The sequence below is a fragment of the Pipistrellus kuhlii genome, unplaced genomic scaffold, assembly GCF_014108245.1.
Source record: "Pipistrellus kuhlii isolate mPipKuh1 unplaced genomic scaffold, mPipKuh1.p scaffold_m20_p_3, whole genome shotgun sequence".
In the NCBI taxonomy this organism is placed as follows: Eukaryota; Metazoa; Chordata; class Mammalia; order Chiroptera; family Vespertilionidae; genus Pipistrellus; species Pipistrellus kuhlii.
Window position 1 is genome coordinate 90568289 of NW_023425529.1, and position 25403 is coordinate 90593691.

The 25403-nt window shown below is 38.2% G+C and overlaps 1 protein-coding gene across 11 annotated transcripts in view; it reads left to right on the forward strand.

Annotated features, from left to right (window-relative positions):
• FRY (FRY microtubule binding protein) overlaps positions 1–25403 on the forward strand; it is a 459465-nt gene that overhangs the window by 286276 nt on the left and 147786 nt on the right. For all 11 annotated transcript variants that reach the window (XM_036454766.2, XM_045588489.1, XM_045588490.1 and 8 more), the window contains 8 exons: positions 2312–2419; positions 11734–11992; positions 13310–13492; positions 15840–15926; positions 21350–21609; positions 22027–22216; positions 22821–22945; positions 25244–25301. In XM_036454766.2, the coding sequence (XP_036310659.1) occupies positions 2312–2419; positions 11734–11992; positions 13310–13492; positions 15840–15926; positions 21350–21609; positions 22027–22216; positions 22821–22945; positions 25244–25301 (1270 nt within the window). The remainder of the gene's footprint in view (positions 1–2311; positions 2420–11733; positions 11993–13309; positions 13493–15839; positions 15927–21349; positions 21610–22026; positions 22217–22820; positions 22946–25243; positions 25302–25403) is intronic.

A 25403-nucleotide genomic window follows, 5' to 3' on the forward strand; every position in this document is an offset into this window, starting at 1 on the left:
AGATCTTTCCCTGTGTCAGCAAAACTATATATAAATTCATTTTTAACAAAAATATGGGCTATACAATGCATGCTATTGTATAATGAGATAAAAATCATATAAAGACTTTTCAACCAAAGTGACAGCAGAGTTGAAACTGACCAAGGATAATAACGTTAAATATATTGTCTGTAGCTCTAGCTCTTACTTATAATTACCAGATTGTCCATAAATCTTTAACATCATTAGTACATACTTTTTTTAATATATTAAAGCAATTTTAAATTTATAATATAGAAGATATACAAAATTCTTTTCAAACTTCTGGCTTAGAGTTCTTGCCTATTTTAAAACAGTAAAGAAATGAAAGGTCTTTACAGGAAGACTTTGTTAATAATCAAGAGATCACAAAACAGAGTAAGGACCAAAACAATATATTCAAAACCATAAACAGGTACAGATTTAAATGTACATGTAAACTTTTCATTTGTATTTTAGCCAATCCCTTAAACTTTTTCCAAGATGATGCTGTACTTTTTTCTATTGAACCATCTTGAGACTCCCAAATAGGATGAGGAGTATTTTTCATGCTAGGTTCTAAGGCAGATTCCTGAGTGGAGAGTAACTCATTGCCACATTTAGGAGAAGAGTGTTGAGGTCCACACCACACTAATGGGAATGATTATTGGAGTTAATATTCAAGGTTGGTCCACCACTTTCCCAGGCCCTGCTTAAGGTTTGAACTTAAACACTAAGCATTCTGTGTCATGCCCTTTCCATTTCCCATCCCTTTTATGATTCATGCTAGCAGATAATAATAATAATACGTTAGTGAAAATTATATTCTGGGGGCTCACATGCTTCCTGTAAAAGCTCAGTGAGCAAGGGCTGCAGTGGTAAAAGGAAATCCTACACCAATTAGAACTCTAATCTAGGCTTGGAAGCCTGCAAGAACTAGCCTTGGACTTCAGGCTAGGCAAGGTCATTCGCTTTCTGACAGATATGGCCAATAATCCCAGCTGTTTAAAATATCTAGTGAGCAAGTTATGAGGACTACTTAAGTGACTCGCAGAGTTGAATGTGAACAGTTGGAAGAGGCCCTTGAGCTCTACCTCTGTACAGGTACTGAAGAAATTATTTGTAGGTCCCTTTTTTAGCCAGTTGAATGACACAATAATTTTCTCTCCACAGTTCTCATGCACACCATGCAGGACCATGAAAAAAAGGAGAGAAAATAGTCTCATGACTTTCTACAGAAGCAAAGTATTTTAGAAATTAACATAGAAGTATTTTATTTTTCACATAAACAGCTTTGTATTCATTCTTAACAAACTTACAAAAGCATGCTAGAAAGTAATGTTATCATCTTTAGAATGTAGAGAATTCTCCATATTGCATTTCTATTAAGACCACAGTTACTTTTCTAAGAAGGAATTACTACCATGCTACTTTGCATTTTCATTATTATATTTGTGTTCAATAATTATATTAGTTTGGTGACAATTTTATGTTTATTCTCAGAAGACTAAATCATCAGAATTGAAATATGCTGTCACTTGGATTATTTGAAAAATTTGATGGGTAGTTAAGCTTTTCTATAAAGGTTATTGGTAAAATATGTGGTTAAGAAGGTAGTTATTTAAACAACTAAAAATTTAAGCAATTTATTATAGAATTTATGTTTTTCTCTCAGATTTTACAACAGTACAGAAGGCATTAATTACTTGTTGACATTTATTCTCAAGAAAGTAAAAAGAAAGAAGGAATCTCTGTAGATGTCAGGCCCATGGAATAATTTTTAAAATCAGAAATATGCATTGCAGTATTTTAGTTGACATTAAATAAGACATTTTTTAAGCACTTCATTTAAAAAATGGGGTGGAAGCTCTAGAGGAGAAGCACAACTTATCATGAAGAGAAGCTTCCAGATGCCATGCTTGTTAGAGATAGTATTCTTGTATAAAGTCCCACTTTTAAGTTCTAGATATAGGTTAACTACTGTATATTTCTTACATGCTAATGCATTTAGGAATTTCAATAAATTCAGTGTTTTTAATGCAGTCCCTATTGAATGGCAAGTGGCATGGTGGAATGCTATTGGTATCAGTATTTTTCTTTTCAGATATATAACTCTGACTAACATTTAAATCTTTATTAATTTTATCAGAGCTGGCAAAGCTATAAAGAGCATAAACATTTGAGAATAATATGGAGCAAATAGCAGACAGTGATTCAGAAAGCATGAGTTCTAGTCTTTGTTCACAGAGTTGACTGACTTTTTAAAATTTATCATAACCATTGACTATGTTTAAACTTTGTTTTCACATTTTAGGGGTGAGAGAAAGCCCAAAATAGACCTTTTCAGGACATGTGTTGCTGCTATTCCTCGGCTGCTTCCTGATGGGATGTCAAAGCTTGAACTCATTGACTTGCTGGCTAGGTAGGTGAGAATGGTTGTGGACACTCTTTGATTAAATTGATTTTAATCCTTTGTCATGATTTACCCAAAAAGAGAATGATTGTTAAAAACTAACAAAGATTTACCAAATGAGGCATTATTCTAGGTACTGTGTGTAGTCAAGGAGGAATAAAGAAAATTTTTGTGGAGTTCAAGAGTTTCAAAAAATTAAAAATCTGAAGTAGAAACAAATACATAAGGTAACTAACAATCCCAGGCCTGGAACTATGCAATTAACAGCACAAAATGTCACAAAGTTCAGTGCCTGGAGGATTACTGTGGCCTGGGAAAATTGACATATAATTCCCAGGAGAAGGTAGAGCTGGAGCTGCCCTTCGAAGGAAAGATGAAATTCAGAAAGGCTAAGGGGTTGGTGTGAGCTGTCACAGCTGTGGGGCTGGAATGTGAGTAGATGAGTCTGACTGGGAAAAGGTTCATTCTAGGTCCGATTTCAATCTGAAGCCCACAGAAAACTCCCCTGGGGTATGGCGGGAGCAAGAAGGTGGGTAACAGGGATCCTCAGCTAGTTTAGTACTTTAGAAAGCTGTCCCAAATATATGTTTATCATCCTCCCCATCCCACACAAGAACCACAGTCCAACTAGAACCTTAAGTTAATTTGCTTTGAGTGAGATTGTATCGTTTTTGTTAAGTAAGCTTAACTTTCTCATGTTGATCTCAGGTTCTCATTTACAATTATGCCTATCAATTCATAAATCAAAAGTGGCTAATGATCTAAATGCCATTTAGAAGGCAACATCATAAGAACCACAGGGTGCATGGAGGAAAGGGAAGGGGAGAACAAAAGTTATCTTGATTTGAAAAAAAAATAAAAGAAAAAGGAATATAAAAACTCAATGATAAAAATAAATAGAAATAAGACATGAGAGGTCGATTTTCAGCTCATCTTTAATATTAGCTGAGACATTCAGACTGATGTAATTTTAAACAGAAGAATAACATGATAAAAATTTTTCATTTTAGGCAGGTTAATCTGATAACAGTGGAATAAAGAGTAGCAAATATTAGTGCATACTGAATAAAAGTTGCATTATGTATAAATGATCTTGTTCACCCACATTCTCTAGCCTTAGAGAGCACCCTTCCATCAATACCCAAACAAAAACCCAAGCTCTCATCTCACATGTCTGCAGGTCACCTAGTGGCCTCCCCTGGCTTCTGGATATAGCCATGGAGTATCGTGTCTTCTGGCCATTGTGGTCACTCTGCACAGCCAGCGTGATTTCCTCTGTTGACCACTTCCTGCTATCAATCAATGACTTCTGTAGCCTACTGTTCTTCCCCATTGCTCTTCATTCCAAATGTGACACAACCACTCCTTTCCTACATCCAGTCACCACTAGCACAAAGATGATGCTGGTTTGTGGGGTTTACTGAAGATTCATTTCTTTGAAGATCACCATTTCGGGCCTTGGTACCTCTGACCAAAACCTACTACCATTCTAGCTAGCTTTGTCACCAGACAAAGTAACTTGTACTTTTCTATAACCGGTGATCTCCAGGCCTTGTTTCCTTCTTCTCTCTTCCACTCCATGTTTAGGACATACTTTAAGAAGAATATAAAGTCAAAAAAATTACAGCCCATCCAACATACAGTTGACCCTTGAACACCATGAGTTTGAACTGCATGGATCCACTTCTATAGGAATTTTTTTCAATAAATACATTCAGTATTGTAAATTTATTTTATATGCCTTATGATTTTCTTTTTTTCTAGCATTTACCCCTGTGTTCTTTTATTTTTTTAAAAATGTGTCTTTATTGTTGAAAGTATTATAGATGTCCCCTTTTTACCTCCATAGACCTCTTCTGCCCTGCTCCCTCCCTCGCCCCAGCCAGGCCTTCACTGCACTATTGGCTGTCCATGGGTTATACATCTTATTATTTTCTTTTTACTAGTTTATTTTATTGTAAGAACAGTAAATAACACATATAATATAAAAAGAAAAATTACAGCCTAGGCTTTTTGCTGAGGCCTAGCAACTGGAATGTGCCTTGAGCATAATCCCAGGAAGCAGAGCAGGGTGGGGAAGAGAGGGAAAAACCCTGAATTAAAAAATGGGCTTTAAATCCCATGTGAGAAGATCTAAGGAGGAAAAAAAGAGTTAATAAATGTGGTGATTGGGTCCAGGCAGTGTTGCTCAGTGGTTGAACATCGACTTATGAACCAGGAGGTCACAATTTGATTCCCAGTCAAGGCATATGCCTGGGTTGCTGGCTCAGTCCCCAATAGGGGGCATGCAGGAGGCAGCCAATCAATGATTCTCTCTCATCATTGATGGTTTTTTTTTCTCTCTCTTCCTTTTCTGAAATCAATAAAAAATATATATATTTTTTAAATTCAGAATCTCAGGCCTCACTCTAGCCAGGCTACATTGGAATCTGCATTTTAAAAACAAAACAAAAAACATGGTGATTGGGAGGTGGAGAGAAATGAGGAAGAAAGAGACTAAAATAATCTGGGGTATAATCCATACTAATAGTGTGTCTCCTATAGTGATGGTAGACTTTGAATGAATAGAGTGGTACCCAAATTACCCAGAAATATTAAGGGCAGACTGTCTGTTTGCCAAGGACAAAAGTGGAGAAGGTAGTGTGATGTAAAGGAAGAGCTGCTGAATGAAAAGGCTGGATGTGACCGTGGTGACAAATGTAGGAAAGAAACCCCTCTCCATGGCCTGTTAACCACCAGAGAGTGAGAGGTCACCATCTGAGAGATTTTAGATAGTACCAGACAATGAGAATAAAACAGAATCATTTGGATATCCTGTATCTGCATGCCTGCTTAGCCATGTGATCTGGACAACTTTTAACCTCAGCCTATCAGTTTTCCTTTGGTAAAATTGAAATAATACTGCCTATATCATAAGACTGTTTTTGAGGACTAAATTATATAAAATATATACACTTTGATTAATTCAGGGAAAAATGTGGCAGGAGGGAGAAGACAGTTATCATTAAATTGGAATAGAAGGAAAATTCACTCACATCAATGAAGTTCTGATTGGTGGTGATGACATACACTAAAGCCTTTGAAATACAAAATTTTTAAAATGTCATGCAGTAAAGTCTCTAATACCGTTGTGCTGTAAATCTATGTGGGACACTCTTACCTCTGGAATCACCTTGATAGCCTGTTCAGTGGTGCCTGAATCTTGGACCATGGAGCTAGGCATGTCAGGAGGGATTTCTGTTGGATATGGTTAAAATGTCAGTGCTATTTATAGTGCCTCATGTTTGATATTATGTACATTCTCACAAAACCCAAAGCAATGGGTACTGTTCTTATGAGAGGAGAGAACAAGTAAATACTCTTGAGAGTTCACATCTTAGGACAAATTTTTAAAAATGACTGGACTTACATGGGAAGCCAGTGAAGAGGCCTTTTTCATAAGCTTCAAAAGAAGCCAGAGACTTTTCTCCTCAGGGGAAAGCTGTGAGAAAACAGGCCCCTTCATATCTCCCTGAGAGGGGAGGAGGACAAAAGTGAAGAAATGCAGTAGTAATAAATGTGGTTTTCAAGTCATCATTTTATTCCCTATAGTTCAATCACATTTGGGTTAAATGGACTGTTGAGACAATATACGGTCTTGTCAGAGAGGCGTGAGACCTTTTATTTCAGACTCTTCACAGTCACATTCATGGTACAATTTCACTGGAGAAAAACTTGGATTTCATCATAATTAGCAAAATAAGACCAGTATTTGTGCCAGCTTCCTGTCCCTCCCAGCTCAGTTCCCTGGATAAGAAGTTTCTCGGTGTGCCCCACACAACTGCTCCTAGGGTCCCCTTCCCACGTTTTAGGTAATGTCTAACCTCAGACTTCTGTGAGTATGTTTGTCATGACAGTGGTGTATGGGATGAAATAGGCAAACCCCTTTCTCCATGCTACAGAATTCCTGATAATATATGTATTGTTCAGCCCACTGTTATGGTTGAATGGGAGGAATCTGTCCACTTAAACTCCATAGAAGCTACTCAGGCCTTCCTGACATTGTGATGGGAATCCTGGCGAGCACTTCCTTCCTGCAGTCAGCAGAGTCTGCGCTTCTCAGCCATGTGGGTCCCCTAAGAATTCTTTACATGGTGGAGGGCTACTTCTCTCCATGGCAGTCACCGTCTTTCTCACTCTTCACCAGCCCCAGATGTCTCCTGCTCTGTACCTTGACCATAAAAAGAACATTTTCCTTCAACAGTCTCCAGGCTGTTGTCCTCTGTCACTTCTTGCATCATTTTATAAAAACTAAAAGTTTGCTCCTCTTTAAGAATTTATCATATGGTTGTGATAATGCAAATGAATTGCTTAGCATAGTGCCTACAATACATTTAAGAACTCAGCAAATATTAGTTATTTTTAGGTATCCTTACAATTGAAGAACATATTATGCCATGATGTACAATGCACGTTTGTATGCATGTTAAGAAAGCTGGCCACCTATCAATTTCTATTTTCTGACAAGGAGATTAAATAGAAGAACATTTACAGAATTTGCTCAGATTTACAGAATTTTTTGAAGCCAAATGGAACTGACAAATGCCAATGGTTTTATGTAAACTGACAGGTAAAAACATTTTTGCAGTGTTTCCTAATAATCTGTGGAAATTTATATACATATGTCAGTGATCTATGGTTTCTGAACAATATTTATCATTTATCATTTATTATCTGCTTTCCAGTATAGGACTGTCTAGGAAGGTGGCTCATTGGTTTGAGTAGCTTAGTGAGAACTCTGGTCTCAGTTGCATATATCACCTCAATAAAGCAGTCCAAAGTGCTGTAAATGGTGGGAGTTTATTCTTTAATGAAAAGAAATTTCCAACACTTTTGGTAAATGATCCCAAGGTTAGCAGTCTACCTGTCAGCAGGTCCCTTCTCTTAGAATCCCTTGTCTCCTGGGCTTCACTTTAATGCCATTTCCTCTGCTGCCCTTGGTGACATGATGGGGTGCTGGTCCCTCTCCTCTTCCTAATGACCTTTTGTTTATACTGCAACCATTCGGAGGAGGCCTTTTCTCCTAATGGCTCTTTTCTTCTGGATATGACTTGTGAATTTGAAATTACTTTTAATTCATGCAGCTCTGTACAACAAAATTATTCCAAGTTGCTATGCTGATTCTTTTAAAACGCAAGGCTCACCTTTATGAAAATGTTTTCCATGAAAAGTCCTTTAGGGAGCGAGGAGTGAAGGGTGCAATCACCAGCTCTAGGTTCTGCCAAGTGTTTACCCTGGCCCAGCCTGAGCAGAATGTTGTTGCATGTTGAATCTAGACGACTGGTCAGTGCCACGCATGGCAGCTGCCTGGAAAAGACAGCTGCAACGATGTTGGCAATAGTGGCTTCTGGTGTTCTGTGTTTATGGCTGTCATTGTGGAATCCTTTCAAGCCTCCTTAATGGTTTTCTTTGTGTATAACCATTTATCTTTGATTCCATTTTAGGCTTTGTCCTGCTGGTTGGACTTCTGCATGAGCTGCCTTTTCTTCTAGTCTCTCTGTTCTTGAAATCACTGACACAAAATTCTCTCCTAACACAATTTTTTACTATAATTGTAGATTATTTTTAAGTGAAGGACTTGTCCTTTTATTCTGTTTGAGTTTATCTGTGTGATGGCCTAGCAGTAGTCTGGGGAACTGGCCTCTCCTCAGCCCTACTCCTAGCTCACTAGACAAGGAGATGTGAGAGCACCTGCCAGTCTGGAGGCCAGCGCTACACGGCTTTCCTACACACCCTGAACAGTTAGAATGGCTGGACACATTTCTCATTTAATTCTAAGTCTTCTCTTTCTTGTTAGATGGTTGTTGTTTTCCTGTTTCCTGCTTTACAATAGTAAGTTTTATGTTTGTCACAAGATGATCTGTGATTTTCTGATAAAATCTAATAAAAATAAAAGTGAGAAAGATCTGGGTGGAAGAAATAGCAACTATATCTGATTGGCAGCTGTCTATTCCTATTCTTCAAGGAACAAATATAGAGACCCATGCTGCCCTTCTTCCAGCTTTGTCCCCTTCTCCCTTACCTGCTGCAACCCAGACTTATCTCGATGCATTCTTTTCACTCAGTCTCAGTTCCACGACAGTCTGGACCTTTTTCTTCTTCAAAACCACTTTTATCTTCTATTGGGTCTTCTATTCCCAAAGCTCCTCCTTCCCAGCCCCCACCTCTTTATGTACATTCTCACAAATGTACATAAAGTACTGGCTCTTTATACTCCAGTGATATTTTTGAGCATTTACACTGGTCAAATGTGAAAGCTATCATTTTAAGAGGAGTGCTTTTCCCCTTCCTCCTCCCCCAAATATGAAGAACTATACAACCTTGGGGCTCTCACAATCCTTAAAATGGTCCTACATTGTGTTTTTAAAGATAAAGCAGATGCTAAATTGCAAATTATGAATGAGAGCAAAGTTAAATGAAAAACAGAATTAATCTCATTTGGAAAGCTGAGAGCATGGGCCCTTACTTAAAAATTCCATCTAAATACTGTGACATGGCCTTCAGTTTGACTCTGAAGACATGCTGACTGGCTTCAGGACTGTATTGGTTTGCTCAGGTTGCCATAATAAAGTACCACAAACCAGGTGCCTTAAACACAGAAATCTGTTGTCTCACAGTTCTGGAGGCTAGAAGTCCAACATCAAAGAGCCAGCAGGGTTGGTTCCTTCCAAAGTCTGGGAGAAAGTATCTGGTCTAGGCCTCTCTCCTGGCTTCTGGCATTTTCTGGCCGCCTTTGGTATTCCTTGGAAAAGAAGCATCACCCCATTCTCTGCCTCCATCTTCACAGGATGATCTTCCTGTGTACATATCTGTCTTCACATTTTCCCTTTTTTTATGAGATCATCATAGATCAGGGCTTACTTTGTTCCCGCATGACCCTAGTTCCAAATAATGTCCCATTCTGAGGTCCTGGTGGTTTAAATTTTAGCCATGAATTTGGGGAAAACACAATTCAGTCCATAACAGTGGCCATTATCATTAGTTAACATTTACTGAGTGCCTGGTGTTCCTGTCTTTAAAAGGTAGCTTGTAACCTGCCGAAGCTTATTCTCTATTCAGGACCATAGGCAGGTAAAATTCAGTAAACACGAGTAATAACTAAAAGGTGAGGAAATCAAGCATTTTTTCATAAGCTAGTGTTTTCACACTCTGAGCTGCAAACATGACTTAAAGCTTCTTGCACAGTAAAGGAATATTTCTTCCCAAATGGGTGGACTTCAAGGGCGAGGGAACTCCCTTTACTCCAGCCTTAACCAGAGCAGCTCAGATTTTATGTATTATATATTAGAGTTCTACATGAAAGAATTAATAGAGGTGCTGATTGAAATACAAAGTTTATAAATTCCTGTCTCAGACAGTTCTTAATTGGAAGTTAGGCTTTAATAGGGGTCTCAGTTTTCTTTCAGCAGCTGTGATCTCCTTAAAAACTGTGGACTTAATTGGGTCTTGCTCAAGAATTTCCTTCCATCTTCCTTCTCTACAACTTTGTGGAACTTATTTTGGGAGCAGGAAATAGATCTTCCCTGACTTTATACATATCTGCTTACTTATGAGCTTTTGCTGGATATTTGGACCAGTTAGTGTTTTTTAGGCAATAAGAACAGTATTTGTTTATCAAGTTTTTAAAATACTATTCATTCAAAACTATATAACTGGATCACACTTGTTTTAGGAAAAAACTTTAGATAAAAATTTAGAAGTCCGGGATCAGAACCCTGGATTTTAAGAAAGTTCCTTAATTTCTCCGGGTCACAATTTCCTCTTCTATTTCTTGGAGATAATGTCTACCCTGTTTGTGGGAGGCCCCCATGGACTGGCTACCTTCTTCTCTGACATTGAACATTTCCAGGCTTCTGAGGCCTGGAAATTCTCTCTCCTAAACATCTTTGTCTGTATCTCTCCCTTCTTTGTTACTTCTTTGTCTCAGGTCAGAACACCCCCAACACTTGTTATCTAACTCACTGTAATGCCCTCATGACTGGCCTTTTCCCTCAGTCTTGTTGCTTCTTGAAGGCATCCTCTATATTTCTGTCTATTTATCTTTTCAGATGTGAATTAATCATGTTACTTCCATAATTTACAGAATGCATTCATTTTCTTCTAATCAAAACAACCAACATTTATTAAGTGCTTACCTCATGCTATCTGTGGAGCTAAACACTACACAGACCCTCTCAATGAACCTCACAGCATGGTTATGAGATGCAGGGACAGTTATTGTCTCCACTTTCCAAATGAGGCTCTGAGGCTAGGTGGGATTAGGTAAGTAACATATGTCACATGACTAATGAGTTATAGAAGCAAGATATTGGTTTAGGCTCTAATTTCAGAGCATGCACACTTAACCCCTTTTCTGCCGTACTGCTTCCCAGGGTGGTCCACAGACCTTCCCTGAGTTGCCCCTGCTCCTTCTCTGGAATTGTTCTACACAACACGCTACCCAATAGACACAGTCACACTGAACTACCTACCGGAACCCTAAGCCTGTATGCAATGGGTATAGTGCCTGGACAATATTTTTTTTATTGAGTAAATGAATGAAAGAATTTATAAAGTATATGTTAACTATAATGCCCCATACCAAAGTTGAAATTTAATACAGGTTAAACCAGAAATACACTGATATGTTTTAGTTGACTAGCCCAGCCTTGGCACTACCAACATTTGGAGCCAGGTTATTCTTTGTCATAGGACATTGTCCTGAGCACTATAGAGGTTTATCAGAATCCCTGTCCTCTACCTGTTAGAGAGATGCCAGCAGTACTCTCCAACATGTGATCACCACAGTGTCTCCTCTGACAACCAAACATCCCTTTGGAAACCGAACTAATTAAGGACACCTGAACTAACTTTTAATTGCTCATTTTCACTGAGTCCCTTACTTTCTCTAGTTCTCAGGTTTCTAATCTTTAAAAGTGGTAGGATTTGATAATAATTTATTCTTCTAGTCGGTAGTGTATCAAAAGTCTCCATATACAGCTAAATGTCATGTGGTATCTTATACTGCATTATGAAACAGAAGAAGAAAAAACATTGGTGGAAAACTGTTAAAAATATGAATAAATCCTGTAGTGTTGTACCAATATTAATTTCTTAGTTTTGATTAGTACCATGGTTATATAAGATGTTAATGTTAGGGTTGCTGAGTGAAGAATATAATAATATATTAGGAGAGGGTGACCATTTTTTAGACATAAGTAAAAAGCAGAGACCTATAGATATTCCTTCATAGATCTAGAGGAAAAGCTAAAGAAGTATGTTTTTGTCTTTTATTCATTGCACAGGCTTTCCATTCATATGGATGATGAACTGCGCCATATTGCACAAAATTCTCTTCAGGGTTTGCTGGTTGACTTCCCAGATTGGAGGGAAGATGTCCTGTTTGGCTTCACCACCTTTCTGCTCCGTGAAGTAAATGACATGCATCACAGCCTCCTGGACTCCTCCCTGAAATTACTGCTCCAGCTGCTCACCCAATGGAAACTGGTCATACAAACTCAAGGAAAAATCTATGAGCAAGCCAACAAAATCAGAAATTCAGAGGTGATGTTCACATTCTTCCCATTGGTCCCATGGATGTAAATAAGTTGGAGCCCAGGAACCTTGGAGTTCTTACTCTTGGCTACCTCAGAACTTGCTCCCAAATGGTGGCCTTACTTTTCCCATCTGCCTAAATTGTGACTAAGAAACTCAGGGGGTGATTAGTTAGATTTATTAGATATCAGGTTAGATTTGTTAACATTAACAAGGCTATTTAGGGAGTTGAATTTTTTTCAGAGAATTATGATTATAAGTGTATTTATAAGAGCAATGACAATAGGCCAGGGAGATAGAGCTGAATTTTGGATATGGAAATAGATATGGATATGGATGTGAATATAAAAGTTCGCTGCCCTCCAGGTTTTTTCATAGTGGCAGCATAATGGTTGTGTTATCCATATCTACAGAGAAGAAAGTGCAGTCTTGTAGTTTCTTTATTCTTTCATGCCTCAGTTCTAAATGGTAAAACTTCATTATAACACTTTGAAGAGCTCATCAAGAAGCAGAGTTGTCAGAGGAGAACTAGGGCAAGGGTGGCATGGCATTAGCAAAGAGCAGACAGAGAAAGGAATCTAGCTGGAGAAGAACATACCTGAGCATCTGAGGAACGTGGGTGTTCAGGGATGTATAATTGTATTTAGCGATCGGCTGAAATCCTAGATTGGCTGACTTCAGTGATGAGGTCCAGGTCATTCTCCTTCCCTGTGTTCTATACGTGCAAAAAGATGATAGATACAAAATAAAAAATAAAAAAAGGATTACATATGCTTGTAGGAGGAATACTGAAACGAAGGCAGACTCTGCCCTGTTGTCTGGCTGGCATTTTACATTCATTTGGTTGAGGTTTGGGAACATTCAGAATCCATCTCATAAACACCCAAAACCTAGATTAGAATATAATGCAAAAACAAGTCTAATTAGAAAGTGAATCTTTGAAGATGCAATTTAATAGTGTCTAAAAAGTTTATTGAGGACTTATATAAAAAATAAATTAGGCCACTTTGATTGAATACCTAGAGTAATATATGATATGGATGTAAGCAATTTTGTTTTTATTAATGTTAATAACCTTTGAAAGTTATTTCTTCTCTTAGATAACAGATAGTTTATAGTATCCCAAAGTAACAATGGATCTAAAAACAAAAAGGGACCAATGATATTTCATGAATAACAATGAATTTATAGACATGTCTGGACCTAAGCCATTATGACCTATTTTAGTATCACAAGGTTAAATGTGCCCAAAGATGTACATAAAAGATTAGTTTCTTCTTCCCCTGTTATTTTTCTGATATAGATGTTGTTCTTATTGTATCACAGTTTATTGCGAATGGCTCCAGCCACCGAATGCAGTCGGAACGAGGTCCCCACTGCAGTGTCCTCCATGCTGTGGAAGGCTTTGCTCTGGTTTTACTCTGCAGTTTTCAGGTTGCCACACGCAAACTGTCCGTTTTAATACTCAAGGAAATCCGAGCTTTATTTCTTGTCCTGGGTCAGCCTGAGGTATGGATTATTCTTCTGAAGTTCCCAATTTATTCCTTTAAAGAGTTTTGATGTTTAGATTAAAAATTGTAAATGATGCATTACTACATTATGTTCTGTCATGTTACACATGATGTCAACAAATAATCTTTGCTTCATTATGGGTTTTTAATTATGAACCAGCACTATTGATCTTAGAGCAATAGAAAAGCCTGTTTATCATTCTCCAAGAGATAGTGCTTATAAAAAAGTGAAGAATTAAGATTAAGTTATAGATCATTTGTCTTCATAATGTTCAGCATACATCAGAGTAAGCAGACATTATTACATTTATAATAGAAAATGAACTTAAGAAAACAATGTATAACATTTAAAATAATTAAGATACTAAACAGTCTGGCTAATAGAAAGTCATTTAATCTTTATAACAGTGGCATCATAAGAAAACATGTCCCTTGGGATGGGAGAAATAAGCCCATGATTAAGTGCTATAACTTCAGCTAACATCCCACCCTCAGTCAAGGACACCCTTGTTCAGGTGTTCAGGCTCATGGCACAGCTTTTTATGCCACTACTTCTTTAGAAAAAAATGGTACTTTCCTTTTTCTTGTTTTAAATCATGGGTCTTGACTTGCGATCCTCAAAATGGTCATTGTCTTTCCAGTATTTTTAAATCTGTCACTGTCCTGGTTATTCACATTTTTTCAGTAGCTATCTGAAATATATTTTAGGACCATGCCTCTGGTATCAGGTAAATGGATCTCTGAGATATGCTATACTTTGGTAAAACTCCTTAAGTCTCTAATTATGAGAATACTGATAACAATTTTTATGTAAGAATCAGTGCTACCTAAGTGCTCCTCACATATATTATTTTATTTAACTCTCTCAATAACCTAAGAATGAGTATTGTTATTATCCCCAATGTATAAAAACTGAGGTTTAGGGAGGTTAAAAGTCTTTATCAATAGCTAGGACATGACAGAGCCACAATTAAAAGCCAAATACAGATGCCTCTAAAGCCCCATGTTCATACTGGTAACTGCTATTCCAGCAGACTGTATGGGATGTTTCTCACACAATATGTTGTTTTCTTATACCAGCATGACTCTTTGGAATCCATTCTCATTCTCATTTTGAAATCATCCTCATACATGAAGAAGAATATTCCAAAGCTTTCCTATAAGGTTTCTAAGTAAACAATTTTATATATCTGAGCTTCTCTATAATAAAGAGTGGCTAACATACACATATATGTATATATGTACATTCATTTAGAATAATGATTGAGCAGTACAAATTAGCAGTTACAAAATAGTCATGGAGATGTAAAGTACAGTGTAGGGAATGTAGTCAATTATAATTAGATGTCCCTTGCAGGAAGATTCCTGCAATAGGGCTTCCCTCCCTTCTCCCTGCTCCACCTGCTTTCCTCCCTTCTCCCCCTGTTTTCCTCCCTTCTCCCCCAGCATGCCTGCTTTCCTCCCTTTTCCCCACCCTGCCTGCTTTCCTCCCTTCTTCCTGCCCCGCTGCTTCCCTTCCTTCTTCCCCGCCCTGCTTGCTTGCTTCTCTGCAGCGCTTGGCTTCTTTCTATGCATCTTTAGTCTTCGCTGTGGCCTGGATATGCAAATTAATTGCCATCTTGCTTGGCTTAATTTGCATACTTGCCCTAATTGGCTGGTAAGCGGGGCTTGTGGGCATAGCAAAGGTGTGGTCAATTTGTATGTTTCTCTTTTATTAGGTAGAATAACTAAGTATGGTACCAGGTGGGAACTTGAAATGTCAGGGGACCACATTGTAAAATATACAATTGGGATACTTTTTTCTTATGCCTATTCCAATATGCTTCTTTTACCAAATAGCTATACACTACATAGTTACCAAAGAGAGTATGTGGTTAGTCTCCAGTGCACTTTCTTTAGGACTAAATTCAGTCACTGTCAACCATTTGTTATTTTAGCAGATCAATGACTTCAGTAAGTAGCATTTTAGAGATCAGGCAAAACATTTTTGTGAGGTTTCCAGTCCTTAAAATTAATGACAACACCAATGCTTCAGTGAATAATGTCTGTTACAGTATTTAAATTCTTGTGCACATGTATGAATTTTTGAAATTCAGGTGCATGTCTTTTCAGTGCAGTGTGAAATGGGAGTTCTAATTATCTTCAACTGAAACTTGAAAGACTCAACTCAGAAACATAGGGAGTTTTATCCACTGCCATTAACTATCTTGACACTCGGTTTTCTGTGAGAAAACCCTTATCACTGTCTTGCACACTGTTCTGCTTTCATGTTCTAGACAAAGGGAGTGGGCTGGATAGGAAGGATCCATTTTTCCATGGAGAGTAACCACCTTTCCTTTGTATAGGATGACGACAGGCCTATGATTGATGTCATGGATCAGCTAAGTTCTTCCATTCTTGAAAGTTTTATTCATGTAGCAGTTTCAGACTCAGTAAGTACATATTTGACTATTATTGCTAATCATTGTAAGTATAAGATCTGGATATGTCCAACAAAAGAGACACAAATAAAAATGTTATGGAAGAATTCAGGGGGTTTATGTCAGGTTAATAAACTGATTCAAAAGTTCTTAGGAAACTCTGGCCAGTATAGGTCAGTGATTAGAGGATCAGCCTGTGCACTGAAGGGTAGCAGGTGTGCTACCTGGTCCATGGCACATAGCTGGTTTACAGGTTCGATCCCTAGCCCAGTCTGGGTATGTGTAGGAGGCAACTGATTGATGATGTGTCTCTCTTAAATCGATGTTTCTCTCTTTCTCCCCCTCCTTCCCTTCCACTCTCTAAAAATCAGTGGAGGAAATATCCTCGGGTAAGAATTAACAAAACAAGAATAAAGTACTTAGGGAAACAAGGCAGGATTTTCAAATACTGGCTTAGGAGACAGTCAGATAATCTATACCCTTCTTCATAAAAGGGCAATATCCAAACTGGTCAGGATACCCTCACAGTAACAACCAAACAGCAGGCTGGCAGGAGGGTTAGTGAGTGACAACCAAATGACTGAATAGCAGGCTGTGTGCAGCGACCAGGCCGGCAGGGGGGTTATTGAGGGACAAACAAACGGCTGAACAAGCAGGCTGTGAGGGGCAACCAGGCAGGCAGAGGGGGCAGTGAGGGGTGACCAGGCCAGCAGGTGAGATTAATTGGGGGCAACCAGGCCAGCAGGGGAGTTAATTGGGGGCAACCAGGCCAGCAGGGGGTGGGAGTTGGGAGTGACCAGGCTAGCAGGCAGAGGCAGTTAGGGATGATCAGGCAGTAGGGGGAGCAATTAGAGGTTATAACGCAGAGTAGTTAGGAGCCAGCGGTCCTGGATAGTGAGAAGGATGTCTGACTGCCAGTTTAGGCCCAGTCCTGGGAATCAGGGCTAAACCAGCAGTCGGACGTCCTCTGAGGGATTGGAGAGGGTGCAGGCTGGGTTGAGGGAAACCTCCCCCCTTTCACAAATTTTGTGCACCAGGGCTCTAGTTTCAAATGAAAATTGAGCCTTATGTATATAAATAATATTTTGAAAACTACAATTTCAAGAAGAATTGCTCAGGCTTTTTTAAGAAAACTAATTCACATTATTTATTGTACTTATATTTAAGGGTGCTTTACAGTTTATAAGGTGCTTTCACGTTTAGTATCATTTTGACTCTGTTAGGTATCAAAACTCAAAAACATTAAAGGAAGCAGGGTCATAGTCACACAGAAGGAAGTGATAGGGCCCAGATTTGACCCTAATTGAACTCTGACTAGTACAGCTTTATTTGTCTCACAAACATATTCTCCCTTATAAAGTTCATATTAGCAGCTTCAGTTTTTTTTTAATTTAATAAATCTTTATTGTTTAGATTATTACAATTGTTCCTCTTTTTCTCCCCATAACTCCCCTCCACCAGGTTCCTACCCCACCCTCTGCCCTTACCTCCCCCAGTCCTCATCCATAGGTGTACAATTTTTATCCAGTCTCTTCCCACACCCTGCTCCCCTTTTCTCCCGAGAATTGTCAGTCCACTCCCTTTCTATACCCCTGATTCTAATATATTCACCAGTTAATACTGTTCATCAGATTTGTTATTCCCTTGGCTTTTAGATTTACTTATTGATAGATACGTATTTGTTGCTCATAATTTTTATCTTTATGTTTTTCTTATTCTTCCTCTTCTTAAAGAATACACTTCAGCATTTCATATAATTCTGATCTGGTGGTGATGAACTCCTTTAGCTTTTTCCTAACTGTGAAGCTCTTTATCTGCCTTTCAATTCTAAATGATAGCTTTGCTGGGTAGAGTAATCTTGGTTGTAGTTTCTTACTATTCATCATTTTGAATTTTTCTTGTCATTCCCATCTGGCCTGCATAGTTTCTGTTGAGAAATCAGTTGACAATCATATGGATGCTCCCTTGTAGGTAACTAACTGTTTTTCTCTTGCTGCTTATAATATTCTCTCTTTGTCTTTTTGCTCTTGGCATTTTAATTATGATGTGTCTTGGTGTGGTCCTCTTTGGATTCCTTTTGTTTGGGGTTCTGTGTGCTGCCTGGACTTGTAAGTCTATTTCTTTCACCAGGTAGGGGAAGTTTTCTGTCACTATTTATTCAAATAGGTTTTCAGTATCTTGCTGTCTCTCTTCTTCTGGGACCCTCATAATTCTGATGTTGGTACACTTGAAGTTGTCACAGAGGCTTCTTACACTATCTTCAACTTTTTGGATTCTTTTTTCTTTTTGCTTTTCTAAAGGACTGTTTTTTGCTTCTTGGTAATCCAAATCTTTGACTTGATTCTTGGGATCCTCTAGTCTACTGTTGGATTTCCTTATATTATTCTTTATTTCAGTCAGTGTATGCTTAATTTCTAGTTGATCCTTTTTTATATCCTTGAGAGTCTCATTAAATTTATCTGCCTTTTCTAGGAAATTCTTGAAAAACCTTATAACCATGGTGTTTGAACTCTATATCCAGTCTTTTGTTTTCCTTCATTTTCTTCATTTGTGGCCTACCTCTTTGTCTCTGCATTTATCTGCTTCCTAAGTTGATGGAGTTGCTTTGTGTGCTAGGCATCTTAGCAGAGCCCAGTAGCTCAGCCTCCCCAGTTACCTGAGGTGGACACTCTTGATGCAACCCTTTGTGGGCTGTGTGTGCAGTTTTGTTGTAGTTAAGCCTTGATTGTTTACTGGAGTTAAACTGGGGGGAGTTTACCTCCAGACAAATTGGCTGTGAGGATCAGCAGTGTCTCTGCTGGGAGGGATTTTATGCTCAGCTTGGATGGGGCGGAGTCTCAGGGTGGAGCAGACAGCCTTGGTTCCCCATCAACCCCACCCTACAAGGGCCCTTGTCTCAGTGTCCTATGGCAATGGCTGCATGCACCTCTGAGAGAAGGCTGCTCTTGAGTTTCGCCTGCTGCCAGACAATCCAGTTTCTCCCTGAATGTGTCTGGTACCCAAAGTCTCACCCGGAGCTGGATTTCAGTGCAGTCGGGAGGTTTTGTTTTCCACCAGAACAAGAAAGCTACCCACTGGGAGGGCTTCTGTGCTCGGCTTGGATGGGGCAAAGTCTCAGGGTGGAGCAGACAACCTTGATTTCCCCCATCATCTACACCCTACAAGGGCCCGGTGTCTCTGTATCCCACTGCCATGGCTGCATGCACCTCTGAGAGAAGGCTGCTCTCAAGTTTTGCCCACTGCCAGACAGTCCAGTTTCTCCCTGAATGAGTCTGATACCCAAAGTCTCACATGGAGCTGGATTTTAGTGCAGTCAGGAGGTTTTGTTTTCCTCCAGAACGAGAAAGCTAGCCACATGTTTGCTGCCTGCCCTCTCCGTGCACTGCAAGTAAGCCAGGGCATATTCAGCTGCCTGCACTTTCCGTGCACATGAGTTCCCACACCTCCACAGCTCCTTTGAGTTTCAGTGTCCTTTTCTCTTTCCTTCTAGTTGTAGAATTTCCACTCAGCCAGCTTTCTGGTGGTTCTGGACTATGTCCACTCTATTTTCCAGTTGCAGTTTTAAAATTGTTGTGCAAGGCAGCAGTATAGGTGTTTGCCTTATGCTGCCATCTTGGTTTTCCCGCAGCTTCAGTTTTCATGAATAAGTAGAAAAGAGATGGAAATTGATTTTAATTATCTGGTGTGTTGTTTTTTTTTTTGTTTTTTTTTTTTTACAAATTATACAATGCATTCATGGAACCTAGACTAATTTCAGCTCCAAAGCTGAAGAGAACAGGACACATCCTGAATGCATGCAGAATCCACACTGCCAATGTCCCTCACATATTCTTGTCAAATAACTATAAATTAATACAAACATAGTTGACAAATAGCTATGAGTGACTAGAAAATCTAACAATTTATGTGACTTTTTCCAACTGAAATTCAACAGATCTATATCTTTTTTTTTTAATATATCTTATTGATTTTCTTACAGAGAGAAAGGGAGAGAGATAGAGAGCTAGAAACATCAATGAGAGAGAAACATCGACCAGCTGCCTCTTGTACACCCCCTACCTGGGATGTGCCTGCAACTAATGTACATGCCCTTGACCGGAATCGAACCTGGGACCTTTCAGTCCACAGACTGATGCTCTACCGCTGAGCCAAACCAGTTTCGGCCAGATCTATATCTTTTAGTAGCTTTGCTCTTGCTATGGTTGTGACAATAATAATAATACTAAAACTGTTAGCCATGCAGTGCACATCTACTGCATCTTTTAGAAATTCAAATTGTTTGAACTTGAAATGGAAGAGTCAAGTTTTATTATTTTATACACAGATCTTATTTCCATGCAAGCTATATTTTGCTCATGTGATTTTGTTCAGTCAAAACCTTGAACCAAGGTAATTAGGGCAGCAACTCTGCAGTTACGAAGATGCACAGGAGGGGAGATAGGGCAGGCAGTAGCTGCTTTGTGCCAGGTGTTCTTACCTCCCATTCACATAAAGATGGAGTGAGAGCAGCATTGTAATCCCCAAGTCATAAATGAAGCACTTTGGGATGTCTGGGGGTTTTCTGGTCATAGGCTTTGGGAAGAATCTGGGCTGGAATCTCTTCTCAATGGTGTATTAACCAACGAGGCCACTAGTGGGTGCTCTGACCCACGGGAACTCCTAGACCCAGCTGAGAAAATGGATTGGGTTAAATGCCTAACAAAGATAAAGGCAATTTTCTTTCCTGGTACTGCAGCTGTATTATTTGAAATTTGGTCTTCTGTAAATTTTGATTTCTGGTCTTAAAAGAAAATGAATAAGAACTTACATGATTTGATATCTTTCAAAAGGTTCTAGAATGTATGTTTGGCTTGATAACATAGGACAAGTATATATAGATATCTTACCTTAAAAGTCATCAATAAAATGCCTTTCATAAAAGGAATTAAACTCAGCCATCTCCCTAAGTAATTATTATTGCTTTAAATTTATTTATTTATTTATTTATTTATTACCTATTAATAAATATATTTATTAATAGGTAATAAATAAATTATTTATTAATACCTATAATTAGGATATATATATATATATAACACGTTTATGAATCTTAGAGATTAATAAGTTTTCAGAATTTTAAAATGGAAAATCTTTGGTCTAGTTTGAATTAAATAATGTCATGTCTTTGTTCAACAAATATTTAGTGAGCAGCATCTGCTTACCAATGCACAGTGTTATATGACATTAAAACTATACTAAGTACAACCCTTGTCCTTAACCTCTGTACTTTGGTTGCTTGTCATCCAGTCTAGGAAACAGTGATGACTACTATGGTAGTGGTAGGAGGAGGTTTCAGAGTTACTGCATGACCGGTTACAGAGGTGGTCAGGAAAAGCTATGAGGAGGATGTGGAGTTTACAGTATTGTGTTGATTCCTTGCCCTCTTGCACTTGCAGGCCACCTTACCACTGACCCACAGTGTGGATCTTCAGTGGTTGGTGGAATGGAATGCGGTCCTGGTCAACAGCCATTATGATGTGAAGAGTCCATCCCACGTCTGGATATTCGCTCAGTCTGTCAAAGACCCCTGGATCCTCTGCCTGTTCAGTTTCCTGCGACAGGAGAACTTGCCCAAGCATTGTCCCACAGCCCTCAGCTATGCCTGGCCATATGCCTTCACTCGGCTCCAGTCAGTCATGCCTCTAGTGGACCCCAAGTAAGGGATCTATGTGCTTTCCTCTGTTTTGCTCGTCACCATTTTCCCTCTTACATTTTCATTTCATATCAGAGATTGAGATAATTATAATCTTCTCTAGATTCTGAACTTCCTAATATAGAATTCTTAACATTGAATAAAAATCTGGTTCAAAGCTCTCATTTAGAACTAGTTTTGTTGTTATTGTTGTTGTTGCTTTTCATAATAATCAATATGAATGTCTAAGTACAGAATCTCAGACCTTACTGGTGAAAATGTTATGATAGTTCATAAAACTTCCTATCCAGTAGTGACCTTCCCTGTCCAGACAATAGTTGACAGATAGCTGTTCAACTCTCTTTGAGCACTTTGTAGGATCATTATTCAATGAATAATATTTAAAATCCTGACCTAGTGCTCACTTCTCTATATTCCTAGTAGCCCAATTAATGCCAAGAAAACCAGCACTGCCGGCAGTGGAGACAACTATGTGACCTTGTGGAGAAACTACCTCATTCTTTGCTTTGGAGTTGCAAAACCCAGTATCATGAGCCCAGGACACTTAAGAGCTTCGACTCCAGAAATAATGGCGACCACGCCTGATGGTACAGTGAGCTACGATAACAAGGTGACATGACATGCTTCAGAAGAATTATTCTGTAAGGGTTTTTTTTAGCTTGTTTGTCTAGAGTTCACAGTGCAAATTGTACTGTGCCTGCCATCTGGAGTATACAGAATCAGATTTTCACCCTGAACATTTCTAAATTCCACTGAGTTTTTATGTGCATAATTTATAATTTCTGCCTGACAAATGGACAGAAGAAGATAAAGAGAGGTGAGCAAACTTTCTTAAAACATTGGGACTTGTATTTATTAGTGCCCTGAGGTTTGACTCATGTCCTACACACTGCATGTCTGTCACTCCACAAAAAGTCTTTACCTTAAAACCGTGCCTTGATTAAATTATCTTGTTAATGATAAGTTTTGTAGATTTAATTTGTTTTTGTAAGAAGACTATTATAATTTAAAAGTTCTTTAATTTGTGTCTCAGATAAAAAATGCATTCATTGTGCTGTATCAAATATATGGGTTGTTTTATTTTTCCTGAAATGATGGCAGTGCCTTGGGAAGTGGTTCACACTTTGAAACTGTTATAATGGAGTCACCGTTTGACTAAAGGAAGCATCTGTTCCCATGTGACCTCTTTTTCTCTTTTAATTAACTTGTTTCAGGCCATGGGCACCCCATCGGTGGGAGTTCTGTTAAAGCAGTTGGTGCCTTTGATGAGACTAGAGGGCATTGAGATCACAGAGTCCTTAGTTTTAGGATTTGGAAGAACAAATTCCCTTGTTTTCAGGTACATTAGTCTTAATAAGTTGTAAATTCATACATGCTGCTGCTGTCGTAGTTCCTGTTTGTAACACAAGTCTGAGTTTGCTATGGGCAAGTACCTGCAGTTTCTGGCATGGCGCTGTTTCCTGTGTCCTGACTGATGTGCATGAAACAAACTTTGCTTGCAGCTACCTCTTGTTTAGCTTTTTGTCATTGCAACTTTCATTTTACCTCTCAGATTTTATCTCACTTGCAAGCTTTGTTTTAGATAACTGTAAAAACAATTTCCTTGTCAATGTCCAGTTAAGCAGACTGTCCAGAGGCTTTAATGTCACAATAAGGAGTGTCTGCCAATAATGCAACACTCTCAAAGATTAAGCATTGGTAGAACTTTCTTAGGGATGACCTGTTACACTAGTGGACATTTCTGTAAGGTACTTTATCTGCCTTTGTGGAATCATCATATCTCACTTTCTAGATTTCTTAGTCATTTCACAGCTTTAATTAAATAATCATTCCATCTGAGGCAGTAGTTAACCTTTGAAAGAGTCATCATAAAATGTCATATTCGGGCTGCCTCTGATGACTTTAGCTAAGTAGGAAAGCCTACGAGGACAAATTAAATTGTATAGGTTTCACACAGATACAAAAGGGAACACTTCAAGCATCTGAAAAACCCTATTTGTAAAGTAAAGATTAATGAGACATCTTAGAGGCAACTGAAAAAGATCAGTTACATTATTCATGTAGAGAGTCAGAGTTTATCTTTAGAAAAATTGTGAGTGTAATATAATGAACAACAAAAACTGATGAATAAAAATAGATCTAGAGACAGAATCAAAAACGACCATCAAACTTCAGATGGAAAGCACGAGAGGGTTTGGGTGGAGGGATAAGAGATCAATCAAAGGACTTGTAGCCATGCATGTAAGCATAACCAATGGACACAGATACTAGTGGGATGAAGGCATGTGCTGGAGGTGGGGGTGGCTAGGGAAAGGTCAATGGGGGGTAAAAGAGACATATATATAATACTTTAAACAATAAAGAATTTTTTAAAAAAGAATTTAAAAAGTAATTGTGAGTTTTGACTACTTGAATGCCACTTAGAGTTTTATTACTTATTTATTAAAACTAAAAAAGCATCATATAAAAATACTATAAGAAGATAATAAGAACAATTCCTGAAATTTCTGAACATTTTCCCCCAAGAACCTGAGGCTCTCTTTTGCATATCTCATCTTAGTGTTCCTCAGGGGAAGTAACTTATGCAACTTACTAACCATATAGATCTGGGCCTCCGTTTCCTCCCCTGTAAAATTTTTATAATCAGTAAAAATAAAGTGTGTCTCTCTAATAAAAAATAAAAATAAAAATTGGTATAATTATAGGATCTGACTCAGATTTAATAAGAGAGTTAAATATAAAAATGCACATAGTAAATATTTGGTTAATGTCTGCTATTAGATGGAAGAGACTATTAATATTATTTCCATGTCTGTGGTGTAAAAAATTCTAGCATTTATATTGAAAAAATCAGGAATAAAACACAGGCTTTCTATGTCTCAGTGCAGAATCCAATAGAGTTTACCTGGATTTCCCTGGAAAGCAATTTCTATTAGCACAAAATATTCTACCAGAAAAATACAAGGTTTTTAGATATGGATCAGGTTATAAACAAAATACTCACCAACAGGCTAAATAATGGGGACAGGTGGAGTATATACATGTAATATGAGATATATATTAACATGATCAAACTTTTATTTTTACAATGTAAGAGGTAAGGTTTTTATGAGAACCTCACTACTATAGTACTTGCCATATTTATATTTGTCTTATAGTTTAAATTAAGGAATTTATCTCTGAAATTACAAAAAAAACTTCATGTCAGAGTCAACTATCAGTCATTTCCCTGAGCACAGATCCCAAAGACAGTGCTATAGTATTGCACCTTCTCATATGCTCTAATTAGACTGAAAATTTCTGTGTAGAAACTCAGTTTCACTTATCTTCGAGTCCATAGCCTTGAAGTACTTGCAAAATATTTTTAATTGTTCAGACGTTAAATCAAAACCAAGTCAATACATGTATTGAGCCAAAATTATATTCACAGAACTGGGATTAATACCAATAATACAAAGTATAGGCCAGTACCTAACTATAGTTCACAATGTGACTGGGAAATGGGAAGGCCAGGAAAGATTTTGATGTCAGAAGCAAAGTGTAAAAACCAAGTGATTTAGGATTGAATGGATATGTTTGGTGACAAATTTGGTGTCAATAATAATATATTTAAAATGCTAACCTTTTTCCTCTGTAGGGAATTGGTAGAAGAACTTCACCCATTAATGAAAGAAGCTCTGGAACGAAGACCCGAGGTAAGATTTTGAAACTAAATCATTAAGATATTTGGTGTATTTGGACAGTGGTGTGAATTTAAATCATATCAAATTGTTTCCCCAGCATGCTTTTTATATTGA